Source organism: Hemicordylus capensis, chromosome 6 (genome assembly GCF_027244095.1).
Source record: "Hemicordylus capensis ecotype Gifberg chromosome 6, rHemCap1.1.pri, whole genome shotgun sequence".
NCBI lineage: Eukaryota > Metazoa > Chordata > Lepidosauria > Squamata > Cordylidae > Hemicordylus > Hemicordylus capensis.
This window is the reverse complement of record NC_069662.1, coordinates 27,129,109-27,144,394: the sequence shown is the minus strand read 5'-3', so window position 1 is coordinate 27,144,394 and position 15,286 is coordinate 27,129,109. Positions and strand designations below refer to the sequence as shown.

General features: G+C 41.1%; 2 protein-coding genes across 3 annotated transcripts in view; one reads left to right on the top strand and one right to left on the bottom strand.

The window, feature by feature from the left end:
- Positions 1-2,002: 2,002 nt before the first annotated feature.
- Positions 2,003-15,286, bottom strand: part of LOC128330042 (vomeronasal type-2 receptor 26-like) — an 87,269-nt gene continuing 73,985 nt past the window's right edge. Inside the window, exon 10 of one of the 2 annotated variants that reach the window (XM_053262198.1) lies at positions 2,003-2,093. The gene's annotated coding sequence lies outside the window, so the exon portion shown is untranslated. Of the gene's footprint in view, positions 2,094-10,386; positions 10,407-15,286 lie in introns of those variants that run through there. The other variant, XM_053262197.1, reaches the window with a different exon arrangement.
- Positions 2,399-14,873, top strand: LOC128331022 (vomeronasal type-2 receptor 26-like). Its single transcript, XM_053264387.1, has 6 exons — positions 2,399-2,493; positions 3,754-4,045; positions 5,770-6,636; positions 8,740-8,967; positions 12,114-12,240; positions 13,975-14,873. The coding sequence occupies exons 1-6, from the start codon at positions 2,399-2,401 to the stop codon at positions 14,871-14,873; spliced, it is 2,508 nt and encodes an 835-aa protein (XP_053120362.1).

Sequence of the window (15,286 nt, the reverse complement as noted above, 5' to 3'; positions counted from 1 at the left end):
TGGACCAAACTGGCCCGGTCAGGTTTGAGTCTAGTCTGTACTCAAACCAAACTGGGCTAGCCGGTTCCATGCACACCCCTAATCCAAGGGCATCTGTTGGACTGCCATGTTAGAGTGTTGAACTAAGTAGGACTAAGGTGTGATCCAGCAAAGACTATGCTTGCCCTGTATGTTCAGGATACTCTTTTGAGCTGGGGTTTGTCACTCCATGCAATGTGCATTTGGACTTGCATTTGGACCCGCATCTGTGGTGACAGGTCACTAGTTTTAACACTGTAGGTGTTTGGAGAGCCAAACCCTTTTGTTCCTGCTTAATTGGCTGTTAATTAATAAAGTTTTGGCTCTTCTACTTATGCTTTGTGTCTTCATTGGCCTGAGTACAATGTATAAATGCTGACTTTCTGGGTTTCTTTTGCCATTATTTGTTTTTATTGCTTTTTAATCTTTTAATTTAGAAATGGAAAGGTCAAAACCAGCATCTTGAAATGGGCTAGGAAAAAACTGGGATCATATTTTCTTCTCCTTTTCTTCTGCAATAAATAATCTGACATGATAATTCTGAGACCAGTAATTATCTCAAATTACTTGATTTAACTATCCACCTGACAAACTCTACAAGGCTTTTTAAAGGTAACAATTACAATCAACAAGCGAGTCAATAAAATATGCCTGCTCCATTTGAAGTAGGATTGAAAACTATAAATAGGAAGGAAAATAGCATAAGTTTGAACTTTTGTCCTTTTTAAAAATCATAATAGACCTAGAACCATTGAAGCAAGGATTATGAATGAAAGATAGAAACTGGACATTTTCAGTCGAATTTTGCAGAAAATGGCAGAGGTATTTCTTTTTCTGCTTCTCATTCTGTGGCTGAAGGTGCCACCAGCTCAGTGTGGGGCACATGCTGTTATGTGTTCCATGAGTTATCCCTCCCAACTTCCACACAAATATTATCAGAGAGGGGACTTAATCCTTGGAGCAATTGGTACTCAGTTTGGCTGTATGTTGGATGAGATATTCTTCAAGGAACATCCCAAAACTAATTTCATAAACCAAATACTGTAAGGAAATCATTTCTTTATCTTCAGTCACCTGCATAAGGAAAGGACATATCCACTACAAATACAGGTGAAACTCGGAAAATTAGACTATCGTGCAAAAGTCCATTAATTTCAGTAATGCAAATTAAAAGGTGAAACTGATATATGAGACAGACGCATTACATGCAAAGCGAGATAAGTCAAGCCTTAATTTGTTATAATTGTGATGATCACGGCGTACAGCTCATGAAAACCCCAAATCCACAATCTCAGAAAATTAGAATATTACAAGCAACCAAGAAGACAAGGATTGAAGAATAGAACAATATCAGACCTCTTAAAAGTATACAGTGTACTGTGCTTGATTGGCCAGCAAACTCGCCTGACCTGACCCCATAGAAAATCTATGGGGCATTGCCAAGAGAAGGATGAGAGACATGAGACCAAACAATGCAGAATTGCTGAAGGCCGCTAATGAAGCATCCTGGTCTTCCATAATACCTCATCAGTGCCACAGGCTGATAGCATCCATGCCACGCCGCATTGAGGCAGTAATTGCTGCAAAAGGGGCCCAAACCAAGTACTGAATACATATGCATGCTTATACTTTTCAGAGGTCCGATATTGTTCTATTCTTCAATCCTTGTCTTCTTGGTTCCATGTAATATTCTAATTTTCTGAGATTGTGGATTTGGGATTTTCATGAGCTGTACGCCATGATCATCACAATTATAACAAATTAAGGCTTGACTTATCTCGCTTTGCATGTAATGCGTCTGTCTCATATATCAGTTTCACCTTTTAATTTGCATTACTGAAATTAATGGACTTTTGCATGATATTCTAATTTTCCGAGTTTCACCTGTAGATCAGATAAGCAACAGCATGTACAGGAAAGAGAGTTTTAAATTATTCTCTTATTGTGTTCTTCCTCCTTTGCTCTGTATGTTGATTCTATATTCTACCTGTTCCTTTGTCCCATCAAAAATCTCAAGCTATTCATTCAATTCTTTCTATCTTCATCCTTCTTCTCTTAGAAGCATCTTCCCTTTTCTGTTGGGTTTAGAATAATTTCAGAATTATTAACTCTCCGCCATGGTTCTTAGGCACTGCCATTTACTATCATTTACTTGCTGCTTTTCTACATCCTGAGTTTTGTAGCCCTGTTCAGTTTTTCTTAATCTATGAACTGTGTAGCCAGGAACAGCTCTCACTGGAGTATGTCAGCAATCTGCCCCCCCCCCCCGCCCCCGTGGCAATGTTGTCCTTAACCTCCCTGTGATTGAGAAGGCTGAACAGTCAGTGCACTCTGCAGACAAACACTGATTGACACCCTGACTAATGAAGCACCAGTGTGGATGGAGGAGGACAATCTCCCCTTCTTTCTGCATCTTCCTGCATCTCCTCAGAAAATGTCTCTGAAGCTCAAGGACATTTTTTCCTGGTGGCACAGGTACCTCCAGAAGGAGCAGGAAATGGTTTCTTCCCCCCTCCTGTGTATGCTGGCACAGTCATAGTCTAGGATGCAATACTGCTGTTAGTTCAGCCTTCTCAGTCATGGGGAGGATTTTTTCCCAGGTATTCCTTCTGTAGACAAACTCTGTATGCATTGAAAGCAGGTGTAACTGATTAAGGAGCACAGCAGTGTGGGGCTGGGCTTATTGACACTCACCGGTGGTGTACTTTAGTACAGTCTCCACAGATTAGGAATGAGTGATCAGGGTTTGTCTGTTTCATTATCTGTGAATAATACTAGTAAAACAGCTTGCATCTTATTTGGAGTATGTTTTAAACTGCAATTTTATTGTTATGTTTTTGAATTTGTTGCTTTCTGCCCCAGGGCTTCAGGACAAATAGTAGTATAGAAATGTAATAAATAATCCAGAGACGTCCCACTAAAATAATGGAGATACATGATCTGTATAAATCCAAATAAATAATCTGGATAAATCCAGGTAAATAATCTGGATAAATAGTCCAGATAAGCCCCACTGAAATAACTGGACATAGTCTTGACTATGTTAGTCAAGACTAGCATAGCACAGTGATTAGAGTGTTGGACTAGGACCGGGAAGAACCGAGTTCGAATCCTCATTCAGCCATGAAACTCACTGGGTGACTCTGGGCCATTCACTTCTCTCTCAGCCAGCCTATGTCACAGGGTTGTTGTTGTGATAATAAAAATAAGCATGTACACTGTTCTGAGCTCCTCAGAGGAAGAGGGGGATTAAAATGTAAAAAAAATCGATATATTTATCTCTCCTAGGTGTACCTGTTGCTAATCCCATGTGTGGCAGCTCTCATGAGAGTTCACGAGCAGCTGCCAGACTAGCGATGGGGATAGGGAGAAAACAGCTCCAGGATGAGGAGGCAGCAGTGGCCCGGCCGTCGGCATGAGGAGGCAGCGGCAGGCAGGCCCGGCCATTGGAAGCAGGCTGCGGCAGGCAGGAGGAGGGACGGGCTGGCTTGAAAGCCGGCCAGAAACCGTGGGCAGGTGGGTGAGGGGGGGTGGAGAAGTGCCTGGCCCAGCTAGTAAAAAATAAATTGTCTTACATGATTCCTTAAGCATGACGTGCTTCGTTGGATTTAGGTCATGTAACATTCAGTTCTAATAATATTCACAGCCATAATTTTGTATGCAATGGCATTTTTCAAACAGATGCTTCATGAAGGTTGAATATTTATCTTACACATAATGAAATACTTTCTTTAGTTCAGTACCGAAAAACTACCAGCATGTCCTCTCTTTGATATTTGCTATAAAGGAGATTAAGGAGAACCCCAAGATCTTACCAAATGTCAGCCTGGGCTTCCAAATTTATGACAGTTACATAAATGCAAGGATAACTCATCAAAACACTTTGAAGCTGCTTTCCAGTTGGGGAAGGATTGTCCCTAACTTCAAATGTGACAAGGAAAAGAATCTGATTGCCGTCATTGGAGGACGTACCTCTGAAATCTCACTTTATGCTGCTACTATCTTGGGCATATACAAGATTCCACAGGTAAAATGACTGTGTGACCACAAAAAAATTCCTATTTTTTTCTGTTCTGTATATATTATATCCTTTCACTGTATATATATTTATTATCCTTCTGCTATAATCTTAAGACTTTTCAAAGGGACTTTTTTGTGGTAAGAGAAATTGAGCAAGAGGAAAGAGAAGGGTTTCTATTTGATCAATACAGAACAGATCTTGGTAGTTTTAGAAGAAAATGTTCAGAATAAGGAAAATATATTTTATGTTTCAAATGTTTCAAAGTGCACATTTTAAAATTATTATTAATTATTATTATTTTACATTTTATATCCCGCTCTTCTCCAAGGAGCCCAGAGAGGTGTACTACATACTTAGGTTTCTCCTCACAACAACTCTGTGAAGTAGGTTAGGCTGAGAGACAAGTGACTGGCCCAGAGTCACACAGCTAGTCTCATGGCTGAATGGGGATTTGAACTCGGGTCTCCCCGGTCCTAGTCCAGCACTCTAACCACTACACCACGAGAGGCTTTTGTGTGATTCCTTTACTGGACCAAGAAAAGCACTGGGCAATTGAAATGATCTTAAAGTCTTTTGATCTTTTCATGGTGCCCTGATCAGGTATGATGCAGGATTGATTCTGATCAATATTGAATTAACTGGATTGAAACATATGTGATAAAAATGCTTCATACCAAACTTTAGTGAATGTAATATCTAAAGAGAAACTGGAAACTTGGGGCGGGGGGGGGAGGTTGTTGTGGATATTAAATTCTGTATGAGAAATCTATGGCTGATTCTTGTGCTAGTGGGCAGTATAGGTCTTGAACAGAATAATTTTACATGACTGCATATGGATTTCAGTGCAGAATAATGTAAAATAAATAGAATTTTGTACATACAGAAACACATACACAAATGATAGAAAAAAAGAAATTCTTCATGAATATCTGACATTTAGTGTACAATACCAGAATTTATACAGGCTGTCATCCCGTCTAATGCTGAAACAATGCAACCAGTTTGAACACATATACTGTATTTATCTGAATCCAAGACTATACCCCCCCCCGCATATCTTTGACATTTGAAATTGGAGGGTCATCTTAAATTCAGAGCGCTGTTCCTTTTGGGTAAATACAGGTATAACCTTTATCTAACCCCTATTTTTAAAGGGCATTGTCTCAAGTTCAGGGTCATCTTCTGTTTGGATAAACACGGTAATAAGACCACATAGCTGCATCCAAATGATGCTCAAAATCCTTTGAGTCCAAGGGATGCTCAAAATTGCACTCTTGTGCTCTTGCACAAATGTTCCCCGCAATGTATACAGTCTGAGGAAGAAGTTTCTCAGAAAGGGAAAAACAACAGCTTGTACATTGTTGTGCAAGTACGAGAATGTTTGTGTGAGTGCAACATGATTCTGAAATACAAACGACATAGGGAAGTTGGGAAACTACATAGGGAACTACATAGGGAAGTTGGCTGATGCAAATTCCTTGCGTCAAAGCAAAACATTAGTCTGGATGTCAGTCAGTGACAGTGCTTTGCAGTTTGCAACAAACTGAAGGACATTTTCTCAAATTTTTTACTTCCACACTTTCCATTGGCTTTAATAACATTATGATGAATCAATAGAATTGAATTCATCGATAAAACTGATCAACAGAATCAATAGAATTCATCAATATTTGTGATTAATCAATATGAACACTTCTATCCATTATGTGAAAATCATCTGTTCCCCACAGATTGCTTATTGCATCTTCATTCCAGTGGTGAATGCTAAAGTCCAGCTTCCTTCATTTTACAGAATGGTCCCCAATGAAGAACATCAGTACATAGGGATTGTCCAGCTACTTCTGCATTTCCATTGGACATGGATTGGGATCATAATATCAGATGATGAAAATGGAGATATGTTTGCACAGACATTGATGCCGTTGCTTTCCCAGAATAGAATCTGTACAGCTATCACAGAAAAAATACCAGCCATATTCCAAGCTGTGGAAATGCTGAGGTCATTAGAACCTCTTGGTGGCAAGGCTAATTCATTAACCAGTTCCAGAGCTCAAGTATATGTTCTAAATGCTAGACCTCAGACTGTGGCATGTTTGATATGGTTGATCTATCTCTTTGAGATATTAGAAGGTGTTAGGAAGCTTTCTATAGGTAAAGTGTGGATCATGACGGCACATTGGGATTTCTCAATCCAAACAATGCACAGGGCTTTTGATATACAAGCCTTTGATGGTGCCCTGTCTTTTGCAATTCACACCAGTGAAGTGCTGGGCTTTCCACAATTCCTTCAAAGCCTACATCCTAGACTACAACAAGGAGATGACTTTTTCAGGGCCTTCTGGGAAAAGGCATTCAGCTGCTCATTTTCTGATTCTAATGAAGACATGGAGAGTACTGATACTTGTACTGGCCAAGAGAGACTGGAGAGTCTTTCTGGGACACTATTTGAAATGAGCATGACTGGCCAGAGTTACAGCATCTACAACGCAGTTCATACCATAGCTCAAACTTTACATAAGATATACACATCCAAGCCAAGGCTTAGAAAGTTGGTTGAGAGAGGTAGTGTGGACCGTCCTAATCTGCAACCTTGGCAGGTAATATTTCACATCCAAAGCTATTGACTTTTCATGGTTATTCCAATGTATAAAGATTTTATCTTCATGAAGCACACCTGCACAAAATATTACCCTTTCCTTTATAAAACCCATCTTTCCAGTTCTCCAATGCCTTCCCTTTCACACTTGCTGGACACCCCAGAGAAGCACAAAAGTTAATGTGTTCCCCAATGCTGTCTGCTCCTATGGACTGCTTGATAGGGTAGTTCTGGATAAACCTGCAGAGTAACTTTTCAAGTTCTCTACAATAGCCTTCTTAAAACAGCTACCCATCCTACATCTATACAATGAACATGCTTGGCTCTTCTTGAAAAATCTTAGGATTCTGAAGTTACATTAGTTGTGTAGAATTTGACATGCCTGCACAACTAAGGAAATAGTGAAAGGAAATCTTATGCCCTAAAGATGTAAACTCAGATCCAGAAAGTCTCTATTTCAATCACTCATTCATTTGTTGAACTTAAAAATCTCACTTTCTCAACTTTACTGCACACAAATGCGTGCTCACGTGCACACACACACACACACACACACACACACACACACACACACACACACACACACATTCCAGCATCTACAATATAATCTAATTGATAGAATGATGGATTAATTGATAGATTGATTAAATTAGATTAGATTAGATTATTACATTATAGCATTGTGTTAAGGATTGGGGTAACCAGCAAAGTGGCCACATTTGCAGATGACACTAAACTATTTAGGGTAGTGAAATCCAAAACAGAATCTGAGGAGCTCCAAAAGGATCTCTCCAACCTGAGTGAATGGGTGACAAGATGGCAAATGCATTTCCATGTAAGCAATTGTAAAGTGATGCACATTGGGGCAAAAATCCCCAACTTCACATATACACTGATGGGGTCTGAGCTGTCAGTGTCTGACCAGGAGAGAGATCTTGGGGCTGTGGTGGACAGCTCATCGAAAGTGTCTACTTTCATGCTAGGATCATTAGGAAGGGCAGTGAAAATAAACACTAATATTATAAGTAAATATTATGAGTAAAAATGTGAATATATATATGGGGGACAGGTCTATCAATAGATACTAGACTGGTGGCTATAGGCCACCTACAGTCTGAGAGGCAAGATTGCAGGGGAGCAACAGCAGGAGAGAGAGGGCATGCCCTCACCTCTTGCCTGTGGGCTTCTCAAAGGCATCTGGTGGGCTGCTGTGTGAAACAGGATGCTGGACTAGACAGGCCTTGGGCCTGATCCAGCAGGGCTCTTCTTATGTTCTTATTCCTGAGATATATGTCACATCCATAAAACATGGAACAGTAGAAGGGATCCTAAGAGAATGCATTGTGAACTAGGAAATACAATGAATTCATCTCATACAAGTCACTTTCTCAACAGCACAAGTCATTTTCTCAATAGCACCCAAACTCACATTTACTGTAATCTACAATATTGTTGACCTCCTTACACTACATTTTAGGATATCTGAGAAAATGTATGTTAAGAATATTAAATATTTTAAAAGAACCTAACATGCTAAATGTTATCCTCTCTTTTCCTCCATTCATCATTCTCCATCAGCACTGTATATTTCTTTCATCTGATTGTTCAGTTTGATAGTCCTTAGAGGAGTGTAAGACAAGACCAAGAAATATATCCATAATGTAGACAATACTTTTTATTTATAGAGGTTGACATCCAGACTAAATTATTGATGAATAGTCCTATTCAGCTGAAAATATGTCATTGATGGTTGCAAAACTCTCAAGGACATATTTTTGGGAGGCATAGTGGGTTATAGAGGAAAGGGGAAATTGTCAGATATTGCCCCTCCCCTATAGCACCAGCACAGCATTTGTCTCCTGCTCATGCAAAAGGAGGGATATGATTTTCAGACATCTCCACTTCCCTTTCCTCCTGAGATTCACACCATTGAGTTCCTGAAGGTCCACAATATACAAGTGCAGATTTTCAGAGCTTGAAAAGCGAAGGCAGACTCATCAAAAACTGGGGCCCTCCTCTTCCTCAGTTGTAAGGCAGTGGAAACAGAAGAAAGTTTGAATGCAACTATAATTCATAGTGTCTTCCTTTGCCTATTTTATTCTAGCTCCATCTTTTCCTGAAGAGCATCTCATTTAACAACAGTGCCGGGGACACGGTTTCTTTTGACAAGAATGGTGAATTAGCAGCTGGGTTTGATATTATCAACTGGGTTACTTTTCCAAACCAATCCTTCTCAAGAGTCATAGTAGGAAGAATGCATCCCGAGGAACCACAGGCTCCGGAGTTCAGCATTAATGAGGAAGCCATCACCTGGCACAACTGGTTTAATCAGGTGGGATCCAAATATAGGTTCCATGCTACAGGGAAAATGCAAAAGAAAAGGGAGGGATAGTCACACAATACTCACTCCCCCCTTGTGGCTGCCTTCCCCCCACCCAGTGCAAACAGCATCATATCCTGTTCAAACAAGCATATTTGTTCACTATATCTGACATATGCTGTAAAGTTTTGCCTCTCTCTTTTACAAGGTCCCTTGTCTGTGCATGGGTTAGCCCTTGCTGCCAAGGTCCATTAGTACACCTTAGTCTTGCCCCATGTGTTGTGACAACTCAATGTTAATTTTCTGAAGCATCTCAGTCAAGCTGAGGAGAGGGGTATGCTGACCTTCAGCATGTAATCAGCCAATCAGGAGAAGAGGATGAGGGTCTTCACTCTCCTCCTTCCCCTCCTGCAGTAGACAGATCATTGAGGAAGTGTTGGTTTCAAGCTGACAATCTTCAGATGGGGAACAAGAGTGTGGCTGTAGCACAGGGAACCAGGAAGGTTCTGAGTACCTCCTCTAGTGAGGATGACCAGAAGCCAAGTATCCCAGACTGGAAGCAGACTCCATCACCTGGCTTCATTATGGGATAAACTCTGCAGATCAAGTAGCTTGGAATTTTCTTTTTTAGGATCATGACTTTGACATATGAACATAGAAAGCTGCCTTATACAGAGTCAGATCATTGGTCCAGTACTATTGACACTGATTGAATGTGCTCTCTAAGGTTCCAGGCAGAAGTCCATACCAGCCTTATCTATAGATGCCAGGCAGTGAACCTGGGAATTTGTGCATGCAGAATTTGTACATGCAAAGCAGATGCTCTGTCACTGAGCTATAGCCCCATCCCCTAAAGGAAATACTCTCAGACAGTGCTCTCATGTACTTACCCAACCAAATGAAAATCAGGGCAGACTCTGCTTACCAAATGAGACCATTCATGTTCACTTATGAATTTTATATGTGTTATATTTTATGTTTTATGCCTAGAGATTTTTATACTAGGCAATATATAAATTCAATAAATAAATACATAATAAATACTGCAAGATTCTATTTATGCTTTAATTTTGACAATTTTCTCTCTCCTCTTGTTAAATTGTTGGTAAGCAATTTAAAGCCTCATTTACTTTAATGAGCTCTGTTAAACATTCCTAATTTTCCCAAATTAACTACGTTCTGCTCAAGATATAATGCTTAGTCCGCAGAGAAATATTTTTGCTGTCTGAGATCCAGAATAATAAATCACCAGCACTATGGGAGAATTGTCTGTGCTCCTGAAGAGTTCCAACGCAGCACTGCACCAGAGCTCATGGGAGGAGGGAATTCTGACACCATTCCTTGCTTCCAGAAGCATTCTGTACCATGCAAAAATATGCCCTTGGGGTCTGTGTGAAACTTAGGTACATATCCTTTCTGTCACGGGGTGGTTCCAGGGGAAGGGGAAGTTGCTGAAATCATATGATCAAGAGAATCAATGTCAACTTAGAATAGTCATAAAAACAAAAGCAGAAGCAGCTTCAGCATGGAACATTTATTCTAATGAGTTTTGATACATTCTCATTCTCAGATAATATTCTCACTGCATTGCCTGGAAGAGAGGTCTCCTTAGGATCTTGGAAACAACGTATCTCATCAAGGCAGTCCAGTAAGAATATATTCCCAGAGAAAGAAAATCTATTGAGACATGTTGGAATAAATCTTAATAATAATACTAATACTAATACTAATAATACTAATAATACTAATAATACTAATAATACTAATAATAATAAATAATAATAAATAAAGGACTCTGTGTCTGGATAAAAACAAACCAGTCAATAATAGGGATGTGCAAAAAATTTCGGGCACAGAATGATCTGTGCCCGAAATGAGCAATTTCGGGTGATTCGGGGCTGAACCGAATCACCCCCGATGTCCAATGATATTTTTCGGGGCCGAGCCGAATCACCCAAATTTCGGGGCTGAAAAATTCGGGTGATTTGGCTCATGGCCGATTTGGGGGGATTTTTTGAAGTTTTAGTGACTTTGGGGCAGTTTGGGGGCAGAAAGTGGATCTGCCCCAAAAGAGTGGGGTGGGGTGGTAGTGCATAATGGGTGGAGGCTACCACCACAATTTCAGGGGGATTGGGCAGAGGCCTGATTTTTTGGGAATATTTGAAGTTTTGGTGTCTTTGGGGCAGATTGGGGGCAGAAAGTGGATCTGCCCCAAAAGAGTGGGGTGGGCTGGTAGATAGTGCCTAATGGGTGGAGGCTACCACCCGTCCCCAATTTCAGAGTGATTGGACAGAGGGGTGAATTTTGGTGAATTTCTGAGGTTTGTCTTCATAAGGTGAAGTGTGCTAAATTGATTACTTCTTCATATTCATAGTAGTAGAGAGTGTGAAAAAGTGAAAGTGGGGTCATGAGAGTTGTCTAATTGAAAAAAATCTCATTTGCTATGATAGAATGAGAATTCACACCTCAGAAGTTCCCCAAATATCACCCCTTTTCCCAATCCCCCTGAAATTGGGGTGGTAGCCTGCAACCATTAGGCACTACCACCCCACCCCACTCCTTTTGCCCAGATCCCATGCTATGCCCCCGAACTGCCCCAAAGTCACTAAAATTTCAAAAATTCCCCAAAAATCAGCCCTTTGCCCAATTCCCCTGAAATTGGGGTGGTAGACTCCACCCATTGGGAACTACCACCCCACCCCAAAATTTTGCCCCCTGGGCCCATTTTTTACCCCCCGAATTGATTCGGATTCAGATTCAGATTCGGATTAAATCCGAATCCGAACCGAATCAAGGGTGATTCGGGTGGCCCATATTCGGGCACAAAACAGAACAGGGGTGATTCGGTTCGGGTCCCGAATCGAATCACCGAATTCCCGAATTGCACACCCCTAGTCAATAACACCTGTTTGACTGTGTAAACAAGAAATAATAAATAATAAATCTTTATCAATCTTTCATTCTGAAATTGCTCCAGCTTTTGTTGTAGAAATCCCACCCCCGCCCATGTATTGTTGAGTGGAGTAAGTTGTAATCTTCAGAAGCACAAGCACTTCTCCAGTAACAATGGTGCCTCATTAAGCTGGAGGCGAGACAGTGTTAATTGCTTTGTCAGGCAGGTAGAATGGCCATACATATTGTCCTCTTTCTCTGGATAGGTGCTGCCCCGGGCTGTATGTAATGACCACTGTCATCCAGGGTACAGCAGAAAAAAGAAGGCAAGGGAGCAATTTTGTTGCTACGATTGTGCTCCATGTCCCGATGCGAAGATTTCAGATCAGAACGGTAGGAGACATGATGTACATTGTTATTATGGATCCATGGCATAAGAGAGCTTAAAGACAGGGAAGCAGATTTCTATTTGGAGTTACCCAAATCATAATGCTCATCCAGGCCCTGTTAAACTGACTGAACATTTGCGCAGAGTGCTCATAGTGCAGATTTTTGCCATTTCATAGCCTAATATGTCTAATTATTATAAAATCAAGATGATTTGGTCCATCAGGTATTTGCTCTAGGATATAGGGATCTGCTAATCGATTTGGGTGCAAAGCAATTTGTACCCAAATCTGTTTTGGGCAATTTGTGGACAAAACAAATTGCTCCTGTGCTAGCTGGCCAGATTTGGGTCCAAAACACATTGCCCAGATTTTGGACCTGAAAAATTTGTAGATTCAGACCACAATTTTGTGGAGATCTCAGACCTCAATTTTGTGGAGATCTCTCTTGCGGTCTCCATTTTGTGTCAGGAATTTTTTTAAAAAAATCCTGCCCTCCCAAGCTTCAGATTGGTGACTTACAGTGTGCAATGATTGGCTGGCGATTCCCCCCTGGTTGCGGATTGGCTCGTTTCCATTCAGATCTTGTGTTGCCAGGGGTGACTGACCCAGAATTGGCTAGGGGAAGGGTCAAAGGGTGGGGGAGTTCAAAGGAGGGATTTTCAATTGTACTTAAGGAGGCAGGAAGCCACCATTTTGCCTTACTGCCTTCTGGGAGAAGAGAGAGAGAGAGCCAGAGAAGCTTTGCCTTGCCTTGCCTTGCCTGCCTGCTGCCTGGAGTGGATTCTCTGCTTTTTGTTCCTGCTTTCCTGACTGAGGAAAAGAGAAGAGAATTTTTTTCACCCCCTTCCTGCTGCTGAGAGAATCACTGCCTGTGCCTGCTGTCTGTGCAAATCGATTTGGGTACAAAATGATTTGTACCCATATCTACCTGTTTTGGGAGATTTGTGGACAAAACAAATCAACCTTGTTCTAGCTGGCCAGATTTGGACCCAAAACAAATCGGGGGTGATTCAGTTCGGGTACAAATTGAATTAAAAAAATTGATTTGTGCACATCCCTAATAGGATATTTGCCTAGAGAAATCTACAAGTTGGCCAAATTTCAGAAACGAATATGGTTGTGATATGGCAGCTTACAGGCTTTCCCAGAAGAGCAATTTCCTGGATGATCTGGATTCAGATCTTGGGGATGGGCTGCGCAAGTGAAGAAACCCTTGCAGACATTTAACAAATGAATAACTGCCCAGAGTCATGGCCAGCAAGCACAACTGCATCAGGGGTTTAAGTAACAGGCACTGTTTAGGGAAGACATGAGAAGGGATGTCTCAGGGAGGTATTTTTCAGTGCAAAATACTTACAACATTTATATTATGTGCTGAGGCATCAGGGAGGAAAGATTTTTGTGTATTCTGTATGTGCCTCTAAAGAGACACATAAAAATATAAGTCAGGAGCTATAGGCTTGCCCCATTGTTAGACTAATCTAATAAACGTCTCTGGCTGACATATTGTGCAAGGGAACGTGGGCAGCTGGAGCACAGCTGAGTCCATGGATGACGGTAAACACTGCAAATGGGGCAGCACTACAGGACAGAACTCCATTGTAAGAACGGCACAAAGTCAATTGTGCAACGTGATGCCCATAAAGAAACAATGTTCACAAAGTGCTTAAGATGAAGCACAGTCATGTTTCACTCCAAATTATTGACACAATGAAGCAGCATCTATTCTACTTTCCAGATATGAATGATTGTTTCCAATGCTTTGAAGATCAGTTTCCAAACAAGGACAAAGATCAATGTCTTCCCAAGGGCTTGAATTTCCTTTCCTTCACAGAACCTTTGGGCATCACTTTAGTTGTCTTAGCTCTTTCCTTTTCTGTAATCACAGCTTTAGTGCTAGGAATTTTCATGAAAAACCAAAACACTCCCATCATCAAAGCAAACAATCGGGACCTCACCTACTCTCTGCTCATCTCTCTGTTGCTCTGCTTCTTTTGCTCATTGCTATTCATTGGCCAGCCTCAAACACTAACCTGCTACTTACGACAAACTGCTTTTGGCATCATTTTCTCAGTAGCGGTTTCGCGTGTGCTGGCTAAAACCATCACTGTGGTTCTTGCTTTCATGGCCACCAAACCAGGATCCAAGATGAGGAAATGGGTGGGGAAAAGACTGGCAACTTCTATAATTCTAGGTTGTTCCCTCATTCAGGCCAGCATTTGTGCTATATGGCTATCCACTGCTCCTCCATTCCCAAATGTTGACACACACTCTCTGGCTGAAGAAATCATACTGGAATGCAATGAAGGCTCAGTCCCTATGTTCTATTGTGTCCTGGGCTATCTGGGATTTTTGGCTATTGTCAGCTTCACTGTGGCTTTCCTAGCCAGGAAGTTGCCAGACACTTTCAATGAAGCCAGGTTCATCACATTCAGCATGACGGTGTTTTGCAGTGTTTGGTTGTCCTTTGTTCCATCATACCTGAGCACAAAAGGCAAATTCATGGTGGCTGTTGAAATCTTCTGCATCTTGGCCTCTAATGCTGGTTTACTATTTTGTATTTTTTCCCCCAAATGCTACATAATTATCCTAAGGCCTCAGCTGAACACCAAGGATCTACTAATTAGGAAAAATTAGGGAGACTCTAAGAGCCAAGTAACTACACATGCCATTTAAACTATCACTAGTTCTGCTAGCATTAGTTTTTCTTGGGTTAATAGCAATTAGAGGGGGGCTCCCACCTGGAAATATATTCAATTGTTCAAATAAATTAAAAAATATGTGGCTTATGATCCCGCCAACATGTGTTTTCTTTGTTGATTATTATAATGTGTGCACAGCCTTCCAGCCTCCACATCTAGCCTGTAGCATTTGGTTCACTGGCCACATTCTCATGTAATGTTGAACCATATTTGCTTGGGGCAGAGGTTTCCCTACTGTTATGTCCGAATGTGTGCAACTCTGCTCCCTTTCATCCAGCAATCCAAGGTTTTGTTCAGCAGACTCCAGCTCATGATTGGGATTCCATTATGCTGCCATTACATCTGAAT